At 43.1% G+C, this 15,996-nt stretch overlaps 1 protein-coding gene across 2 annotated transcripts in view; it reads right to left on the minus strand.

Moving 5' to 3' along the window:
- Nucleotides 1-15,598, minus strand: part of LOC309976918 (liver carboxylesterase-like) — a 36,844-nt gene extending 21,246 nt beyond the window's left edge. Inside the window, exons 1-2 of one of the 2 annotated variants that reach the window (XM_082862763.1) lie at nt 15,398-15,598; nt 11,757-11,961 (exon numbers count right to left, since the gene is read on the minus strand). In XM_082862763.1, the coding sequence (XP_082718889.1) occupies nt 11,757-11,961; nt 15,398-15,449 (257 nt within the window). In that variant the 5' untranslated portion in view covers nt 15,450-15,598. Of the gene's footprint in view, nt 1-11,756; nt 11,965-15,397 lie in introns of both variants that reach the window. The other variant, XM_082862762.1, reaches the window with a different exon arrangement.
- Between the last annotated feature and the right edge of the window lie 398 nt (nt 15,599-15,996).

Genomic DNA, 15,996 nt, shown 5'->3' on the forward strand with positions numbered 1-15,996 from the left:
ATGTCTCCTGCGGTCAGGCCAGGTCTTGGACTGGCAGGTTTAGGGCAGTAAATAGAGTTGTTCTCACCAGACTCAAGACACTGGGTTAGGTAGGAGGCTACCAGGGGCATCTGATGGGGGCTTCTCAGGCTCACCAAGGTCTCCTAGGACCAGGTATGGTGAGGCCTGACCCTCTTCCCTTCCTGGGGCCTTTGGGATGCCCTGAGTCAAGGAAGGAGGCTGCCTATATGCTGCTGGGCCTGGGAAAGGACCATTTCCTGCTTGCCCTGGGTCCAGACCAGCTCTCTGCTGGGCGCTGTATGATGCCCGCTATAGGGTGACCATATTCTGCCAACAGGGAAACATGTTCTAGTCCACAGGAGACTTCCATAAACCAGGAGAAATCACCCAAACGGCAGTTATTTACGGCCTACAACAGGTCAGAGGTCAAATATTTCTGGGGCAGCTTTAGGGGAATGACGCTCTAGTCCTGCCTCAGCCTAATTTTTATTTTTATTTTTATTTTTTTTTCCAGTACGCAGGCCTCTCACTGTTGTGGCCTCTCCCATTGCGGAGCACAGGCTCCGGACGCGCAGGCTCAGCGGCCATGGCTCATGGGCCCAGCCACTCCACGGCATGTGGGATCTTCCCGGACCGGGGCACGAACCCGTGTCCCCTGCGTCGACAGGCGGACTCTCAACCACTGCGCCACCAGGGAAGCCCATGACTCAGCCTAATTTGCTGGGTTTCCTTAGGTGAATTCTTTGCCTGCTCTGGGCCCCAGTCTGCTCCTCTGTGTAAATGAGGGGAGTGATTTCCATAAGGGTCCTGCAGCACTGACATACTAAAATTCTATCATCAACCCATCACAGGCAAGAACTATTGGTTACCCTAATAGGAGATTTTTTTTTATCATTTAAATTTTATTTTATTTATATTTTTATACAGCAGGTTCTAATTAGTTATCTATTTTATACATATTAGTGTATATATGTCAATCCCAATCTCCCAATTCATCACACCACCACCACCACTCCCCACTTGGTGTCCATACGTTTGTTCTCCATATCTTTGTCTCTATTTCTGCCCTGCAAACCAGTTCATCTGTACCATTTTTCTAGATTCCACATATATGTGTTAATATATGATATTTGTTTTTCTCTTTCTGACTTACTTCACTCTGTATGACAGTCTCTAAATTCATCCACGTCTCTACAAATGACCCAATTTCATTCCTTTTTATGGCTGAGTAATATTCCATTGTATATATGTACCACATCTTCTTTATCCATTTGTCTGTCGATGGGCATTTAGGTTGCTTCCATGAGCTGGCTATTATAAATAGTGCTGCAATGAACATTGGGGTGCATATGTCTTATTGAATTATGGTTTTCTCAAGGTATATGCCCAGTAGTGGGATTGCTGGGTCATATAGTAATTCTATTCTTAGTTTTATAAGGAACCTCCATACTGTTCTCCATAGTGGCTGAATCAATTTACATTCCCACCAACAGAACAAGAGGGTTCCCTTTTCTCCACATCCTCTCCAGCATTTGTTGTTTGTAGATTCTTTGATGATGGCCATTCTGACTGGTGTAGGGTGATACCTCAATGTAGTTTTGATTTGCATTTCTCTAATAATTAGTGATGTTGAGCATCGTTTCATGTGCCTCTTGGCCATCTGTATTCTTCTTTGGAGAAATGTCTGCTTAGGTATTCTGCCCATTTTTTGATTTGTTTGTTTGTTTTTTTATTAATTTAATTTATTTTTTTAACATCTTTATTGGAGTATAATTGCTTTACAATGGTGTGTTAGTTTCTGCTTTATTACAAAGTGAATCAGCCATACATATACATATATCCTCATATCTCTTCCCTCTTGCGTCTCCCTCCCACTCTCCCTATCCCAACCCTCTAGGTGGTCACAAAGCACCGAGCTGGTCTCCCTGTGCTATGCGGCTGCTTCCCACTAGCTACCTGTTTTACCTTTGGTAGTGTATATATGTCCATGCCACTCTCTCACTTTGTCCCAGCTTACTCTTCACCTTCCCCGTGTCCTCAAGTCCATTCTCTAGTAGGTCTGTATCTTTATTCTCATCCTGCCCCTAGGTTCTTCATGACCATTTTTTTCCTTAGATTCCATATATATGTGTTAGCATACGGTATCTGTTTTTCTCTTTCTGATCTGACTTACTTCACTATGTATGACAGACTCTAGGTCCATCCACCTCACTACAAATAACTCAATTTCATTTCTTTTTATGGCTGAGTAATATTCCATTGTATATATGTGCCACATCTTCTTTATCCATTCATCTGTCGATGGACACTTAGGTTGCTTCCACGTCCTGGCTATTGTAAATAGAGCTGCAATGAACATTTTGGTACATGACTCTTTTTGAATTATGGTTTTCTCAGGGTATATGCCCAGTAGTGGGATTGTTGGGTCGTATGGCAGTTCTATTTGTAGTTTTTTTGTTTTTGTTTTTTCCAGGGAGCTCATCTCCTTTATTTATTTATTTATATTTATTTATTTTTTTGGTACGCGGGCCTCTCAATGTTGTGGCCTCTCCCATGGCGGAGCACAGGCTCCGGACGCGCAGGCTCAGCAGCCATGGCTCACGGGCCCAGCCGCATGTGGGATCTTCCCGAACCAGGTTATGAACCCGCGTCCCCTGCATCGGCAGGCGGACTCTCAACCACTGTGCCACCAGGGAAGCCCCTCTATTTTTAGTATTTTAAGGGATCTCCATACTGTTCTCTATAGTGGCTGTATCAATTTACTTTCCTACCAACAGTGCAAGAGGGTTCCCTTTTCTCCACACCCTCTCCAGCATTTATTGTTTGTAGATTTTTTGATGATGGCCATTCTGACTGGTGTGAGGTGATACCTCATTGTAGTTTTGATTTGCATTTCTCTAATGATTAGTGACGTTGAGCATCCTTTCATGTGTTTGTTGGCAATCTGTATACCTTCTTTGGAGAAATGTCTATTTAGGTCTTCTGCCCATTTTTGGATTGCGTTGTTTGTTTTTTGATATTGAGCGGCATGAGCTGCTTGTAAATTTTGGAGATTAATCCTTTGTCAGTTGCTTCATTTGCAAATATTTTCTCCCATTATGAGGTTTGTCTTTTCGTCTTTCTTATGGCTTCCTTTGCTGTGCAAAAGCTTTTAAGTTTAATTAGGTCCCATTTGTTTATTTTTGTTTTTATTTCCATTACTATAGGAGGTGGGTCAAAAAAGATCTTGCTGTGATTTTTGTCAAAGACTGTTCTTCCTATGTTTTCCTCTAAGAATTTTATAGTGTCCACTCTTACATTTAGGTCTTGAATCCATTTTGAGTTTATTTTTGTGTATGGTGTTAGGGAGTGTTCTAATTTCATTCTTTTACATGTAGCTGCCCAGTTTTCCCAGCACCACTTATTGAAGAGATTGTCTTTTCTCCATTGTATATCCTTGCCTCCTTTGTCAGAGATTAGTTGACCATAACTGCGTGGGTTTATCTCTGGGCTTTCTATCCTGTTCCATTGATCTATATTTCTGTTTTTGTGCCAGTACCATATTGTCTTGATTACTGTAGCTTTGTAGTATAGTCTGAAGTCAGGGAGTCTGATTCTTCCAGTTCCGTTTTTTACCCCTCAAGACTGCTTTGGCTATTCGGGGTCTTTTGTGTCTCCATACACATTTTAAGATTTTTTGTTCTAGTTCTATAAAAAATGCCATTGGTAATTTGATAGGGATTGCATTGAATCTGTAGGTTGCTTTGGGTAGTGGAGTCATTTTCACAATATTGATTCTTCCAATCCAAGAACATGGTATATCTCTCCATCTGATTGTGTCATCTTTGATTTCTTTCATCAGTGTCTTATAGTTTTCTGAGTACAGGGCTTTTACCTCCTTAGGTGGTTTATTTCTAGGTATTTTATTCTTTTTGTTGCAATGGTGAATGGGATTGTTTCCTTAATTTCTCTTTCTGATATTTCACTGTTAGTGTATAGGAATGCAAGAGATTTCTGTGCATTAATTTTGGATCCTGCAACTTTACCAAATTCATTGATTAGCTCCAGTAGTTTTCTGGTAGCATCTTTAGGATTATCTCTGTATAGTATCATGTCATCTGCAAACAGTGACAGTTTTACTTCTTCTTTTCCAATTTGTATTCCTTTCATTTCTTTTTCTTCTCTGATTTCTGTGGCTAGGACTTCCAAAACTTCGTGGAATAATAGTGGTGAGAGTGGACATCCTTGTCTTGTTCCTGTTCTTAGAGGAAATCCTTTCAGTTTTTCACCATTGAGAATGGGTTTGTCGTATATGGCCTTTATTATGTTGAGGTAGGTTCCCTCTATGCCCATTTTCTGGAGAGTTTTTAATCATAAATCAGTGTTGAATTTTGCCAAAAGCTTTTTCTACATCTATTGAAATGATCATATGGTTTTTATCCTTCAGTTTGTTAATATGGTGTATCACATTGATTGATTTGCATATACTGAAGAATCCTTGTGTCCCTGGGATAGATCCCAGTTTGTCATGCTGTATGATCCTTTTAATGTGTTGTTGGATTCTGATTGCTAGTATTTTGTTGAGGATTTTTGCAGTTATATTCATCAGTGATATTGGTCTGTAATTTTCTTTTTTTGTAGTATCTTATTTGGTTTTGGTATCAGGGTGATGGTGGCCTCGTAGAATGAGTTTGGGAGTGTTTCTTCCTTTGCAATTTTTTGGAAGAGTTTGAGAAGGATGGGTGTTAGCTATTTGAGAAGGATGGGTGTTAGCTATTCTCTAAATGTTTCATACAATTCACCTGTGAAGCCATCTGGTCCTGGGCTTTTGTTTGTTGGGAGATTTTTAATTACAGTTTCAATTTCATTACTTGTAATTGGTCTATTCATATTTTCTGTTTCTTCCTGGTTCAGTCTTGGAACGTTATACCTTTCTAAGAATTTGTCCCTTTCTTCCAGGTTCTCCATTTTATTGGCATAGAGTTGCTTGTAGTAGTCTCTTATGATGGTTTGCATTTCTGTGGTTTCTGTTGTAACTTCTCCTTTTTAATCTAATTTTATTGATTTGAGTCCTTTCCCTCTTTTTCTTGATGAGTCTGGCTAAAGGTTTATCAATTTTGTTTATCTTCTCAAAGAAGCATCTTTTAGTTTTATTGATCTTTGCTACTGTTTTGTTTCTATTTCATTTACTTCTGCTCTGGTCTTTATGAATTCTTTACTTCTATTAACTCTGGGTTTTGTTTGTTCTTCTTTCTCTAGTTCCTTTAGGTGAAAGTTTAGATTGTTTATTTGAGATTTTTCTTGTTTCTTGAGGTAGCATTGTATTGCTACAAGCTTCCCTCTTAGAACTCCTTCTGCAGCATCCCATGTGTTTTGGATCGTCATGTTTTCATTGTCATTTGTCTCTAGGTATTTTTTGATTTCCTCTTTGATTTCTTCAGTGATCTCTTAGTTATTTAGTAATGTATTGTTTATCCTCCAAGTGTTTGTGTTTTTTATGTTTTTTTCCCTGTAATTGATTTCTAATCTCATAGTGTTGTAGTCAGAAAAGATGCTTGATATGATTTCAATTTTCTTAAATTTACCGAGGCTTGATTTGTGACACAAGATGTAATCTATCCTAGAGAATGTTCCACGTGCACTTGAGAAGAAAGTGTAAGTCTGCCATTTTTGGATGGAATATCCTATAAATATCAATTAAATCTATCTGGTCTATTGTGTCATTTAAAGCTTCTGTTTCCTTATTAATTTTCTGTTTGGATGATCTGTCCATTGGTGTAAGTGAGGTGTTAAAGTCCCCCACTATTATTGTGTTACTGTCGATTTCCTCTTTTATAGCTGTTAGCATTTGCCTTATGTATTGAGGTCCTCCTATATTGGGTGCATATATATTTATAATTGTTATATCTTCTTCTTAGATTGATCCCTTGATCATTATGTAGTGTCCTTCCTTCTCTCTTGTAACATTCTTTATTTTAAAGTCTATTTTATCTGATATGAGTATTGCTACTCCAGCTTTCTTTTGCTTTCCATTTGCATGGAATATCCTTTTCCATCCCTTCACTTTCAGTCTGTATGTGTCCGTAGGTCTGAAGTGGGTCTCCTGTAGACAGCAATATATACAGGTCTTGTTTTTGTATCCATTCAGTGAGCCTGTGTCTTTTGGCTGGAGCATTTAATCCATTCACATTTAAGGTAATTATCAATATGTATGTTCCTATTACCATTTTCTTAATTGTTATGGGTTTGTTTTTGTAGGTCCTTTTCTTCTCTTGTGTTTCCCACTTAGAGAAGTTCCTTTAGCACTTGTTGCAGAGCTGGTTTGGTGGTGCTGAATTCTCTTAGCTTTTGCTTGTCTGTAAAGCTTTTGATTTCTCCATCGAATCTGAATGAGATCCTTGCCGGGTAGAGTAACCTTGGTTGTAGGTTCTTCCCTTTCATCACTTTAAATATTGTGTCACTCCCTTCTGGCTTATAGTTTCTGCTGAGAAATCAGCTCTTAACCTTATGGGAGTTCCCTTGTATGTTATATGTCATTTTTCCCTTGTTGCTTTTAATAGTTTTTCTTTGTCTTTAATATTTGTCCATTTGATTACTATGTGTCTCAGCGTGTTTCTCCTTGGGTTTATCCTGTCTGGGACTCTCTGCGTTTCCTGGACTTGGGTGGCTATTTCCTCTCCCATGTTAGAGAAGTTTTCAACTATAATCTCTTCAAATATTTTCTGGGGTCCTTTTTCTCTCTCTTCTCCTTCTGGGACTCCTATAATGCGAATGTTGGTGCATTTAATGTTGTCCCAGAGATCTCTTAGGCTGTCTTCATTTCTTGTCATTCTATTTTCTTTATTCTGTTCCGTGGCAGTGAATTCCACCATTCTGTCTTCCAGGTCACTTATCCGTTCTTCTGCCTCAGTTATTCTGCTATTGATTCCTTCCAGTGTATTTTTCATTTCAGTCATTGTATTGTTCATCTCTGTTTTTTCTTTAATTCTTCTAGGTCTTTGTTAAACATTTCTTGCATCTTCTCAATCTTTGCCTCCATTCTTTTTCTTAGGTCCTGGATCATCTTCACTATCATTATTTTGAATTCTTTTTCTGGAAGATTGCCTATCTGCACTTCATTTAGTTGTTTTTCTGGTGTTTTATCTTGTTCCTTCATCTGGAACATATTCCTCTGCCTTTTCATTTTGTCTCTCTTTCTGTGAATGTGGTTTTCGATCCATGGGCTGCAGGACTGTAGTTCTTTTTGCTTCTGCTGTCTGCCCTCTGTTGGATGAGGCTATCTAGGTGTCTTGTACAAGCTTCCTGATGGGAGGGACTGGTGGTGGTAGAGCTGGGTGTTGCTCTGGTGGGCAGAGCTCAGTAAAACTTTAATCTGCTTGTCTGCTGATGGGTGGGGCTGAGTTCCCTCCCTGTTGGTTGTTTGGCCTGAGGCAACCCAGCACTGGACCCTGCAGGTTATTTGGTGAGGCTAATGGTGGACTCTGGGAGGGCTCACACCAAAGAGTCCTTCCCAGAACTTCTGCTGCCAGTGTCCTTGTCCCTGCAGTGAGCCACAGCCACCCCCCACCTCTGCAGGAGACCCTCCAACACTAGCAGGTAGGTCTGGTTCAGTTTCCTATGGGGTCACTGTTCCTTCCCCCTGGGTTCTCATACGCACACTACTTTGTGTGTGCCCTCCAAGAGTGGAGTCTCTGTTTCCCCCAGTCCTGTCAAAGTCCTGAAATCAAATCCCGCTAGCCTTCAAAGTCTAATTCTCTGGGAATTCCTCCTCCTATTGCCGGGCCCCCATGTTGGGAAGCCTGACGTGGGGCTCAGAACCTTCCCTCCAGTGAGTGGACTTCTGTGGTATAAGTGTTCTCCAGTTTGTGAGTCACCCACCCAACGGTTATGGGATTTGTTTTTATTGTGATTGTGCCCCTCCTACAGTCTCATTGTGGCTTCTCCTTTGTCTTTGGATGTGGGGTATCTTTTTGGTGAGTTCCAGTGTCTTCCTGTCAATGATTGTTCAGCAGTTAGTTGTGATTCCAGCGCTCTCTCACCAACTGTTGTTTTAAATACTCCTTATGTATTAACTCATTTAATCTTCACATCAGCCCCATGATTTAGGTTCTATTATTATCCACATTTTACAGTTGAGAAACTGAGGCACAGAGATGTTAGAGAATTTGCCCAAGGTCACACAGCCAGAAAGAACCATACTATGTAGTGCTTATGTTTCCAAGGACCTTATAAGCCACATTTCCAGATCTCAGTGTCCCCACAAAACAGCATGACTGCCTCCAGTATGTCGACGAGGTAACTGAAGCACTGAGGTGCTTGGATGACACAGCTGTCAATTGGCAGAGTCAGAGCTCCAAAGATAAACTCTTGATTTCCATCCTGGGGGAACTTTCCCCAGATCACCAAAGCAAGGGGCGTAATATTCATAAAAGAAGACAATCAAAAGTTTAAAAAGAGAAAAATAAGTCAATGTCACTAGTATTCAGATAAATGTAGAATAAAGAGAATAATCATACATATAATGACGAAGATAATAAAAATTATCGTTATTTTGCCTATTCAATAGCCCAAAATCATTTTTAATAACCCAAAACATCGTTTAAAATTCAGTTAATGGAGGTTTTCATATATTAAATAAAGGGGTGCAGTTGGAGTATTTCTGAAGGGAAATTTTAAAAATACTCTTACTCGGAAATGTTATTTCTTAGAACTTATCCAAAAATACTTATGAACATGCATGAAGATTTAGCTACAGGATATTCATCATAGTGCTACTTATATTATCAAAATCATCAAGAACAATTAATAATCCCAAATAAAAGGTGCAGTAAATAAATTATGATTCAATATGCAACGTAATGCAGCTATTAAATGTCGGGGTGTGATATTTAATGACATAGAATGATGTTCATGATATACGTTCATGAGCAAAACAGGCATCTAAAGTATTTGTCTTGGGGTCTCCCTGGTGGCGCAGTGGTGAAGAATCCGCCTGCCAATGCAGGGGACATGGGTTCCAGTCCTGGTCCGGGAAGATCCCACATGCCGTGGAGCACCTAAGCCTGTGAGCCACAACTACTGAGCCCATGCGCCACAACTACTGAAGCCCGCGTGCCTAGAGCCTGTGCTCCATAACAGGAGAAGCCACCGCAATGAGAAGCCCGTGCACCACAACGAAGAGTAGCCCCCGCTGGCTGCAACTACAGAAAGCACGCATGCAGCAACGAAGACCCAGCGCAGCCAAAAATAAATAAATTAAAATAAATAAATAAAGCAAAATAAAGTATCTGTATCGTGTAATATGATATTGTGATATAAGAAGAAATATGTATTTGATCTTTGTCCAGTTTCTGCTGAAGAGTTTTTTTTTTTTTTTTTTTAATTGCCATAGGCAGGCTTCTCACTGTTGTGGCCTCTCCCGTTGCAGAGCACAGGCTCCGGACGCGCAGGCTCAGCGGCCATGGCTCACAGGCCCGGCCGCTCCGTGGCATGTGGGATCTTCCCGGACCGGGGCACGAACCCACGTCCCCTGCATCGGCAGGCGGACTCTCAACCACTGCGCCACCAGGGAAGCCCTGAAGAGCTCTTAAAACCCTTGAAATCTCCTGAGTGGTGTATACTGTTGGGTTAATGAGGTCACTTTTGGACCTCATCTAAGAGCAGGAACTGGTTGCCAGAGGAACAATCATGTGATTAGAGGGTTGGAACTTTGCGCCACAGCCCCCTGACCTCTGGAAAGGGGAGATGGGCTGGAGAGGAATCAATCACCAGTGACCAATGCTTTCAATCATCCTGCCCATGTAATGAGGGCTCCATAAAACCCAAAAGGACAGGGTTCAGAGGGCGTCCTGGTTGGTGAACCAGAACTCTTCTAAGTGCCACCGTGCTGGGTCCCAAACTCCAGAAGGATGGATGGATGCTCCTTTGTTAGGGACCTCACCTTATGGATATCTTCATCTGGCCAGTGGCTTGTATCCTTTAATATCCTTCATAATAAACTGGTAATCTAGTGAGAAAACTAATTTCCTGAGTTCTGTGAGCTGCTACGGCAAATTAATAGAACCTAAGGAGGGGGTCACAGGAACCTCTAATTTATAGCCAGTTGGTCAGAAGCATAGGTGACGACTTGGACTTGGAACTGGCATCGAAGCAGAGGGAGCTATTGTGGAGCTGAGCCCTTAATCTGTGGAATCTGATGCTATCTCTAGGAAGAGAGTATTAGAATTAGCTAAATTGTTGGACACACATATGGTGTGTGAGAATTGCTTTTTGGTGTGGGGGAAAAAACACACACATTAGAATTGGGTACAGAAAATTATGTGATTACATTTTAAGGGAGAAATTATGCAACAGATAAAAGACTGGAAAAATAGAATCTAAAATATGAACAACAGTTCTTGCTCGGTGGTGTATGCTTTTCATTTTCTTACCTTTACTTACCTATATTTTCTCACTTTTATGTAATAAGTATGTATTACTTATTACTTGCAATCAGGAAATTAAATGTATACTTGCAATAAAAATAAATAAAACATATTAATTGCAATTAGGAAATAAAAAGAATGAATATTATTTTAAAAGAATGGAAGAAGTAAGGAAGGAAGGGAGTAAGGAGAGAAGAGAAGAAAAGAAAATTCAGCAAGAGGCAGGACCCTGGAAATTATTAGAAATCTCTTGCTGAGATAAATATGGTCTGAATCAATGCTTGTAGACATCTAAGGTGCCTTGGTGGACAGTTGTGAGTCTTCTTGCCCAACCTGACCAGCTAACTAGAACACATCAACCATTGTTCTGCTTGTGACTAGGTAGCCAGACACATTTGGGAGTTGAGAACTTGCCCAGTCAACACCCCAAAGCACTACCCATCCACACATCTCCTGGCCCACCTCACTTCCCACTATGGTAAAGTTCAAGAAGGAAAATGAATAGAACTGTGAAAATTAATAAAGAGAACCCTCACTAAAATGGAATCTGGAGGTGAGGAGGGGGAGATCTCAGGAAGATATCACTCCACCTCAATACAGATCCCCCTAGGAAGAGACATACTGTGCACCTCTGACCAGAAGTGACACGACTTTACCCCAAGAAAGATTTCCTCCTTGCCTGGCAACAGCTCAGCCAATCAGAGACTATCATTACTCAGCCAATTAAAAGCCACTACATAACAAACTCCCAGTTTCCTCCAATGGAGTTTTGTTTATAACAGTGCCTTCTAACTTCCCCTTTGCCTCTATAAAAGAGTTTCCTTTCCTTTTACCAGACTTGCATGTGGTTTGCCATAGTTGCATGTCCCCAATTGTGATTCTTTGCTGCTCCCAAATAAATCTCTGGTTTTGCTGGTAAAATATCTGGTTGTTTTATTGTTTTAGGTTAACAGAATCATTACTTTTGAAACCCCTCACCTGCTCAACTTTCTGTTTTTTTCCACAGCACTTATCATATTCTAACATACTGTATAGTCTATTTACTAATTTGCATATTGTTTACTATCTATCTGCCCCTGCTAGAATGCAAGCTCCATGAAGGTGGGATCTTTGTTCTGTTCACTAATAGATTCCAGGAAACTAGAAAATGCCTGGCAAAGTTGCTCAATAAATATTAGTTGAATAAAGGGCTCTAGAATGCTGTGAGAGTTCTGAAATGTTTGTAAGGATCTACAATATCTTAGGATTCCAGAACAAAGTATGAGCCACTCAGAGGATCGCCTTGGCTCCTTCCTGCATCCCTTTGAGGCTAACATCCCCACTGGAAGATGCCAAAGTCACACCTTGACTTACATGGGAGGGTAAGAGGTGGTATTCTTCACGAAGATCCATGGTTCTGCAGGCTGCGGCGGAGCAAACCTCAAGGATCCAAGAGGGGGCCTGGCAAAAGGGACTCCCAGGAAAACAGCCACAGGATGTGCAAAACCTTCTAAGCTGACATATTTCCCCAGGACTCTGCCCTGCGCGGTGTCCACAACAGGCGGTGAGGGTGGTTGCCCTGCTGGACATTGAGAGGAAATGAGAACATGTCAGTGGTGAAGGTGTGAACCGGATTCTGGGTGAATTTTGTTACTTTTGCCACGTGATCTTGAATGTCCCCTCAACTCTCTAAGCCTCAGTTTCTTCTTATGTAAGAGAGAGTGAAGCTAACTGTCCTTCCTAACTCACAGCGCTATCTGAAGGAGCGAATTGGAATTGGAGGTATAACAGCATCAAATAAGACATAAATGCAAAAAGGAGAGCCACTGGGAATGAAGAAGGCATTCAGTTTCCACACTTAGGAGCATCTAGAAACAATCACTGGACGCTGGTGCCGAGCTGCACGCTGGATGAGAGGATGAACAAGAGCAGGCTGCTCTTCTCAGAAATCTGGCCTTACGTGGAGGATGAGCCACATACATACCTGACCCTACTGCTGGGAAGAAAGTGGTCCGTGTCCTGAGAGACGTACCAAGTAAGGTGCCATAGGAGACAGAAGAGGGAGTGAGGCCTTCTGACTGGTGGCTTCATGGAGGCAGTGACCTTGGAGCTGGGACTTGCAGTAGTGGAAGGAGTGACAAGGGGAGGTGGAAGAGGGTGCTTAAAGGTATAAACAGAGATGAGATTGTGCAGAGGTGAGGCTCTGCGACAGCAAAGTGCAAGACCTGCTTGAGGAAGAGCGATTGGCCCATTTGGGTCAGGAAGAGTAATGGGGGAGGAACATAACCCTGGATGAGACAGGTTCATGTCTGGGAGGGTCTCAAACGCCAGGCCAGTGATTCGGCCTTTATTTAGTGGGTAAATGAGCAGCAGTGAACCATACTGGAGTAAAAGAGAGTGACACAATCAGCTTGAAGAGGCCCCTTCTGCTGGCTCTGAGCACGGTCATCCAGAGGGAGCGAGACGGGCTCAGATTCCATCTGTCCCCTTCTCGTGGAGCAGACAGTTCTTTCTCACTGAGCTGAAATGCGTCTCCCTGAAGCTGCCACATCAGTCCTGGTCCTACCTGCTCTGGGACATCCTGCACCTTCATGTGACAGGCAGCCTTAGTGACCCATGTTCATACTCATCCCTCAAGTCTTCTCTGGTCCGTCCTCAACAGCTTCAGTTTGTTTAAGCATCCTAACAGGAAATGATTTCCAGCCTCTCAGCCTCCCAATTGTTCCCCTTTATATATAGACACAAGGTCAACCTCTCTCTCAAAGTATGTGGCCAGAATAGAAAAGAATAACCCAGATTTGGTCTTACGGACAAATCCGATGATAACCCTCAAGAGAGATGAAGTGGACAGATGTCCAAATGGCAAGGGTGAAAAAGTGGGCGATTGGCTGAGAGGTATAGGCAATACTGGTAACAGCAGCAGTTACTTGTGTTATACGTAATGTTTGTATATTGAGCACTTACTATGTGCTACATGGGCATTCCAGTTCCTTTAAACTAATCTTCACAAAAGCCTTGCTAGGTAGACATCAACATGCCCATTTTTCAGATGAAGTAACTGAGGAAATGGAGGCAGCCAGTATGGACTTTCTTTTTTAAAAAATTTTATTTATTTTTGGCTGTGTGGGGTCTTGGTTTCTGTGCGTGGGCTTTCTCTAGTTGTGGTGAGCAGGGGCTACTCTTCATTGCAGTGCATGGGCTTCTCATTGGGTGACTTCTCTTGTTGCAGAGCATGGGCTCAAGGCACGTGGCTTCAGTAGTTGCAGCGTATGGGCTCAGTAGTTGTGGCATGTGGGCTCTAGAGTGCAGGCTCAGCAGTTGGGGTGCACGTGCTTAGTTTCCACAGCATGTGGGATCTTCCCAGACCAGGGCTCAAACCCGTGTCCCCTGCATTGGCAGGCGTATTCTTGACCACTGTGCCACCAGTGAAGTTCCCAGTACGGACTTTCTAAAGATGGAAGTGGCATGGCCCTGCCAGGGGGTAAACAGCAGTAAGGGAATAATCTGCCCCTAATTTGGTTCTTACTCTGCTCTTACCCTCAGTTCCAGGCCTCTCACAGTGTCATAGGCCCAGGAAGAAGAGAAAACCCAGTGGAGCCTGGGCTGTCAGTGCACTGACAGCCAGAGCACTGGCTCTGGACTCAGGAGTTAGAGATAGAATTCAGAGCATGATTTTCTGGTTGACCTTGGGCATGTACATTTCCCTCTCTGAGTCTCAGTTTCCCCACCTATAAAATGGCACAGATGCATTCTGAGGTCCCTTGCCGCACCCTTGCATTAACCAGGTCTTTTATGTTCTGTATTCTGATGCCTTGACATCTGGGGCCTTGCTGATTCTGGAGGGACTGCCCCTCCCAGAGTTCGCCAATCCCTAATGATAGGAATGAACTTCCCCTTCAAGTGTGCCAGAGCCTGTACCCCAACTACCTTCTTTACCAGGCCCTCCACATCTGGCCGCTATCATCCTGCCCTAATCACTCCAGGCCAAGTACCTGACAACTGTGCAGTCCCTAAGCCCCAGAACCTGTTGAAATTGGCTACTTTGCCAATCCCAAACCTGCTTATCCTGCCTCACCTCTTCCTTCCCCCCAGCAACCAAGATAAAGCCCCTCACCCCCAGTTCCTCCTTCTTCCCTGTGTCTCATGACCCACCCAGGGCTTCACCTCCAGGCCCCCCATGTTAGTTCCGTACTCCTTCCTCTGGGGAAATTGAGTCATAAACCATCTTTTCAATGACAGTTGGTTCCTGATCTGTGGGCCTTAGACTACCCCAAATTGTCTATTAATACACTGTCTTTTTTTTTCTGGCTGCCCTGCGAGATCTTAGTTCCCCGACCAGGGATCAAACCTGCACCCCCTGCAGTAGAAGTGCAGAGTCTTTAACCACTGGACCGCCAGGGAAGTTCCAATACACTTTTTTTTTTTTTTCCAATACACTGTCTTTTAAAACAACTTCTTTATCCCTTTTTTGCACTCTCTCCATTCCAGGCACTCTCTCAGAAACAACAGCCCATTTCAACCTCACAACAGCCTAATGATGTAGATACAGCTTTCACCCCCATTTTATAGAGGGGGAAACTGAGGCACAGAAAAAGGAAGTCCTTTGCCTAAGCTCACGGTGCTAGTAAGTGCTGAGCTGGGATGCAAACCCACACACTCTGCCTCCAGAGGCGGTATTAATATTCTGGTAAGCTAAGCTCCAGGATTTGGCCACGTCCGTATTAGTAATCAAGAGAAAAAGCTATGGAACTCTCCCAAGTCCTCAACTGGAGGTTGAGGTTAGCTGGTTGTCCAACCAGGAGGTTAGCTGGTTGTCCTCCTCTGGTGTGGCGGCGTGCAGCCGAGTCTAGGGTGTTTATCGTCCACTGTGTCTCCTGCTGCGGGGGACCAGCTGGGCTAGACGGTCCAAGTCCACAGAGCGTGCGCTGCTGCAGAACCGCCCCTGTCACTCCTTCCCCTTGTCCCACACAAGGATTTCCAAAGGTCCCCCGCTATTTGAATTTAGGAGGACTCACCCAAAGCCATGAAAGTGGTGAGGGAGGACAAGACCAGAGCGAAGAGCCACATCGTGGAAGGACAGCAGCTCTTGTGCCCGCAGGTCTCGGCCCTGCTCCAAGGGGCTGTTCCAGTCCCCGCCCCCAGTCCCCGCCCCCAGCTCTCTGCACAGGCTCCCGCCCCAGTTGCTCAGTAGCCTAATCTGGAAATAACAGAAAAGCTCTCCCACCCTTCCCCGTGGGCTGCTGTTTAGGGCTGTAAGCCACGCCCACCCAGAATTTACCTTCTTTTAAATCAAGAGCCCGGACTTTACTCTCCAATTACAGGTAGCCACCTACAGGTTCAACGATTTGTTTCATAAGTGTTTCTCCCTTCCTGGACTCTAACCTTAGTGTACTGTGGGCTACCAAGGCAGACACAAGCACACAGAGGTCTTTGGACAAGGGGAGGCTGTGGTCTGGGGTCCTCAGAACAATTTGAAAACTTTCAGAGCAACTCCCAGACCCACAGCTGCCCAGCTGGGGAATTAAGGGCAAATCTTTTCATTTCCCTGGGCTTTTATTTCATAGAGTTCCATGCTCTTATTTTAGAAACATCTTAAATTTCATTCAGTCTCCCT

The sequence above is a fragment of the Leucopleurus acutus genome, assembly GCF_964270905.1.
Source record: "Leucopleurus acutus genome assembly, chromosome: 20".
NCBI classification, from domain to species: domain Eukaryota; kingdom Metazoa; phylum Chordata; class Mammalia; order Artiodactyla; family Delphinidae; genus Leucopleurus; species Leucopleurus acutus.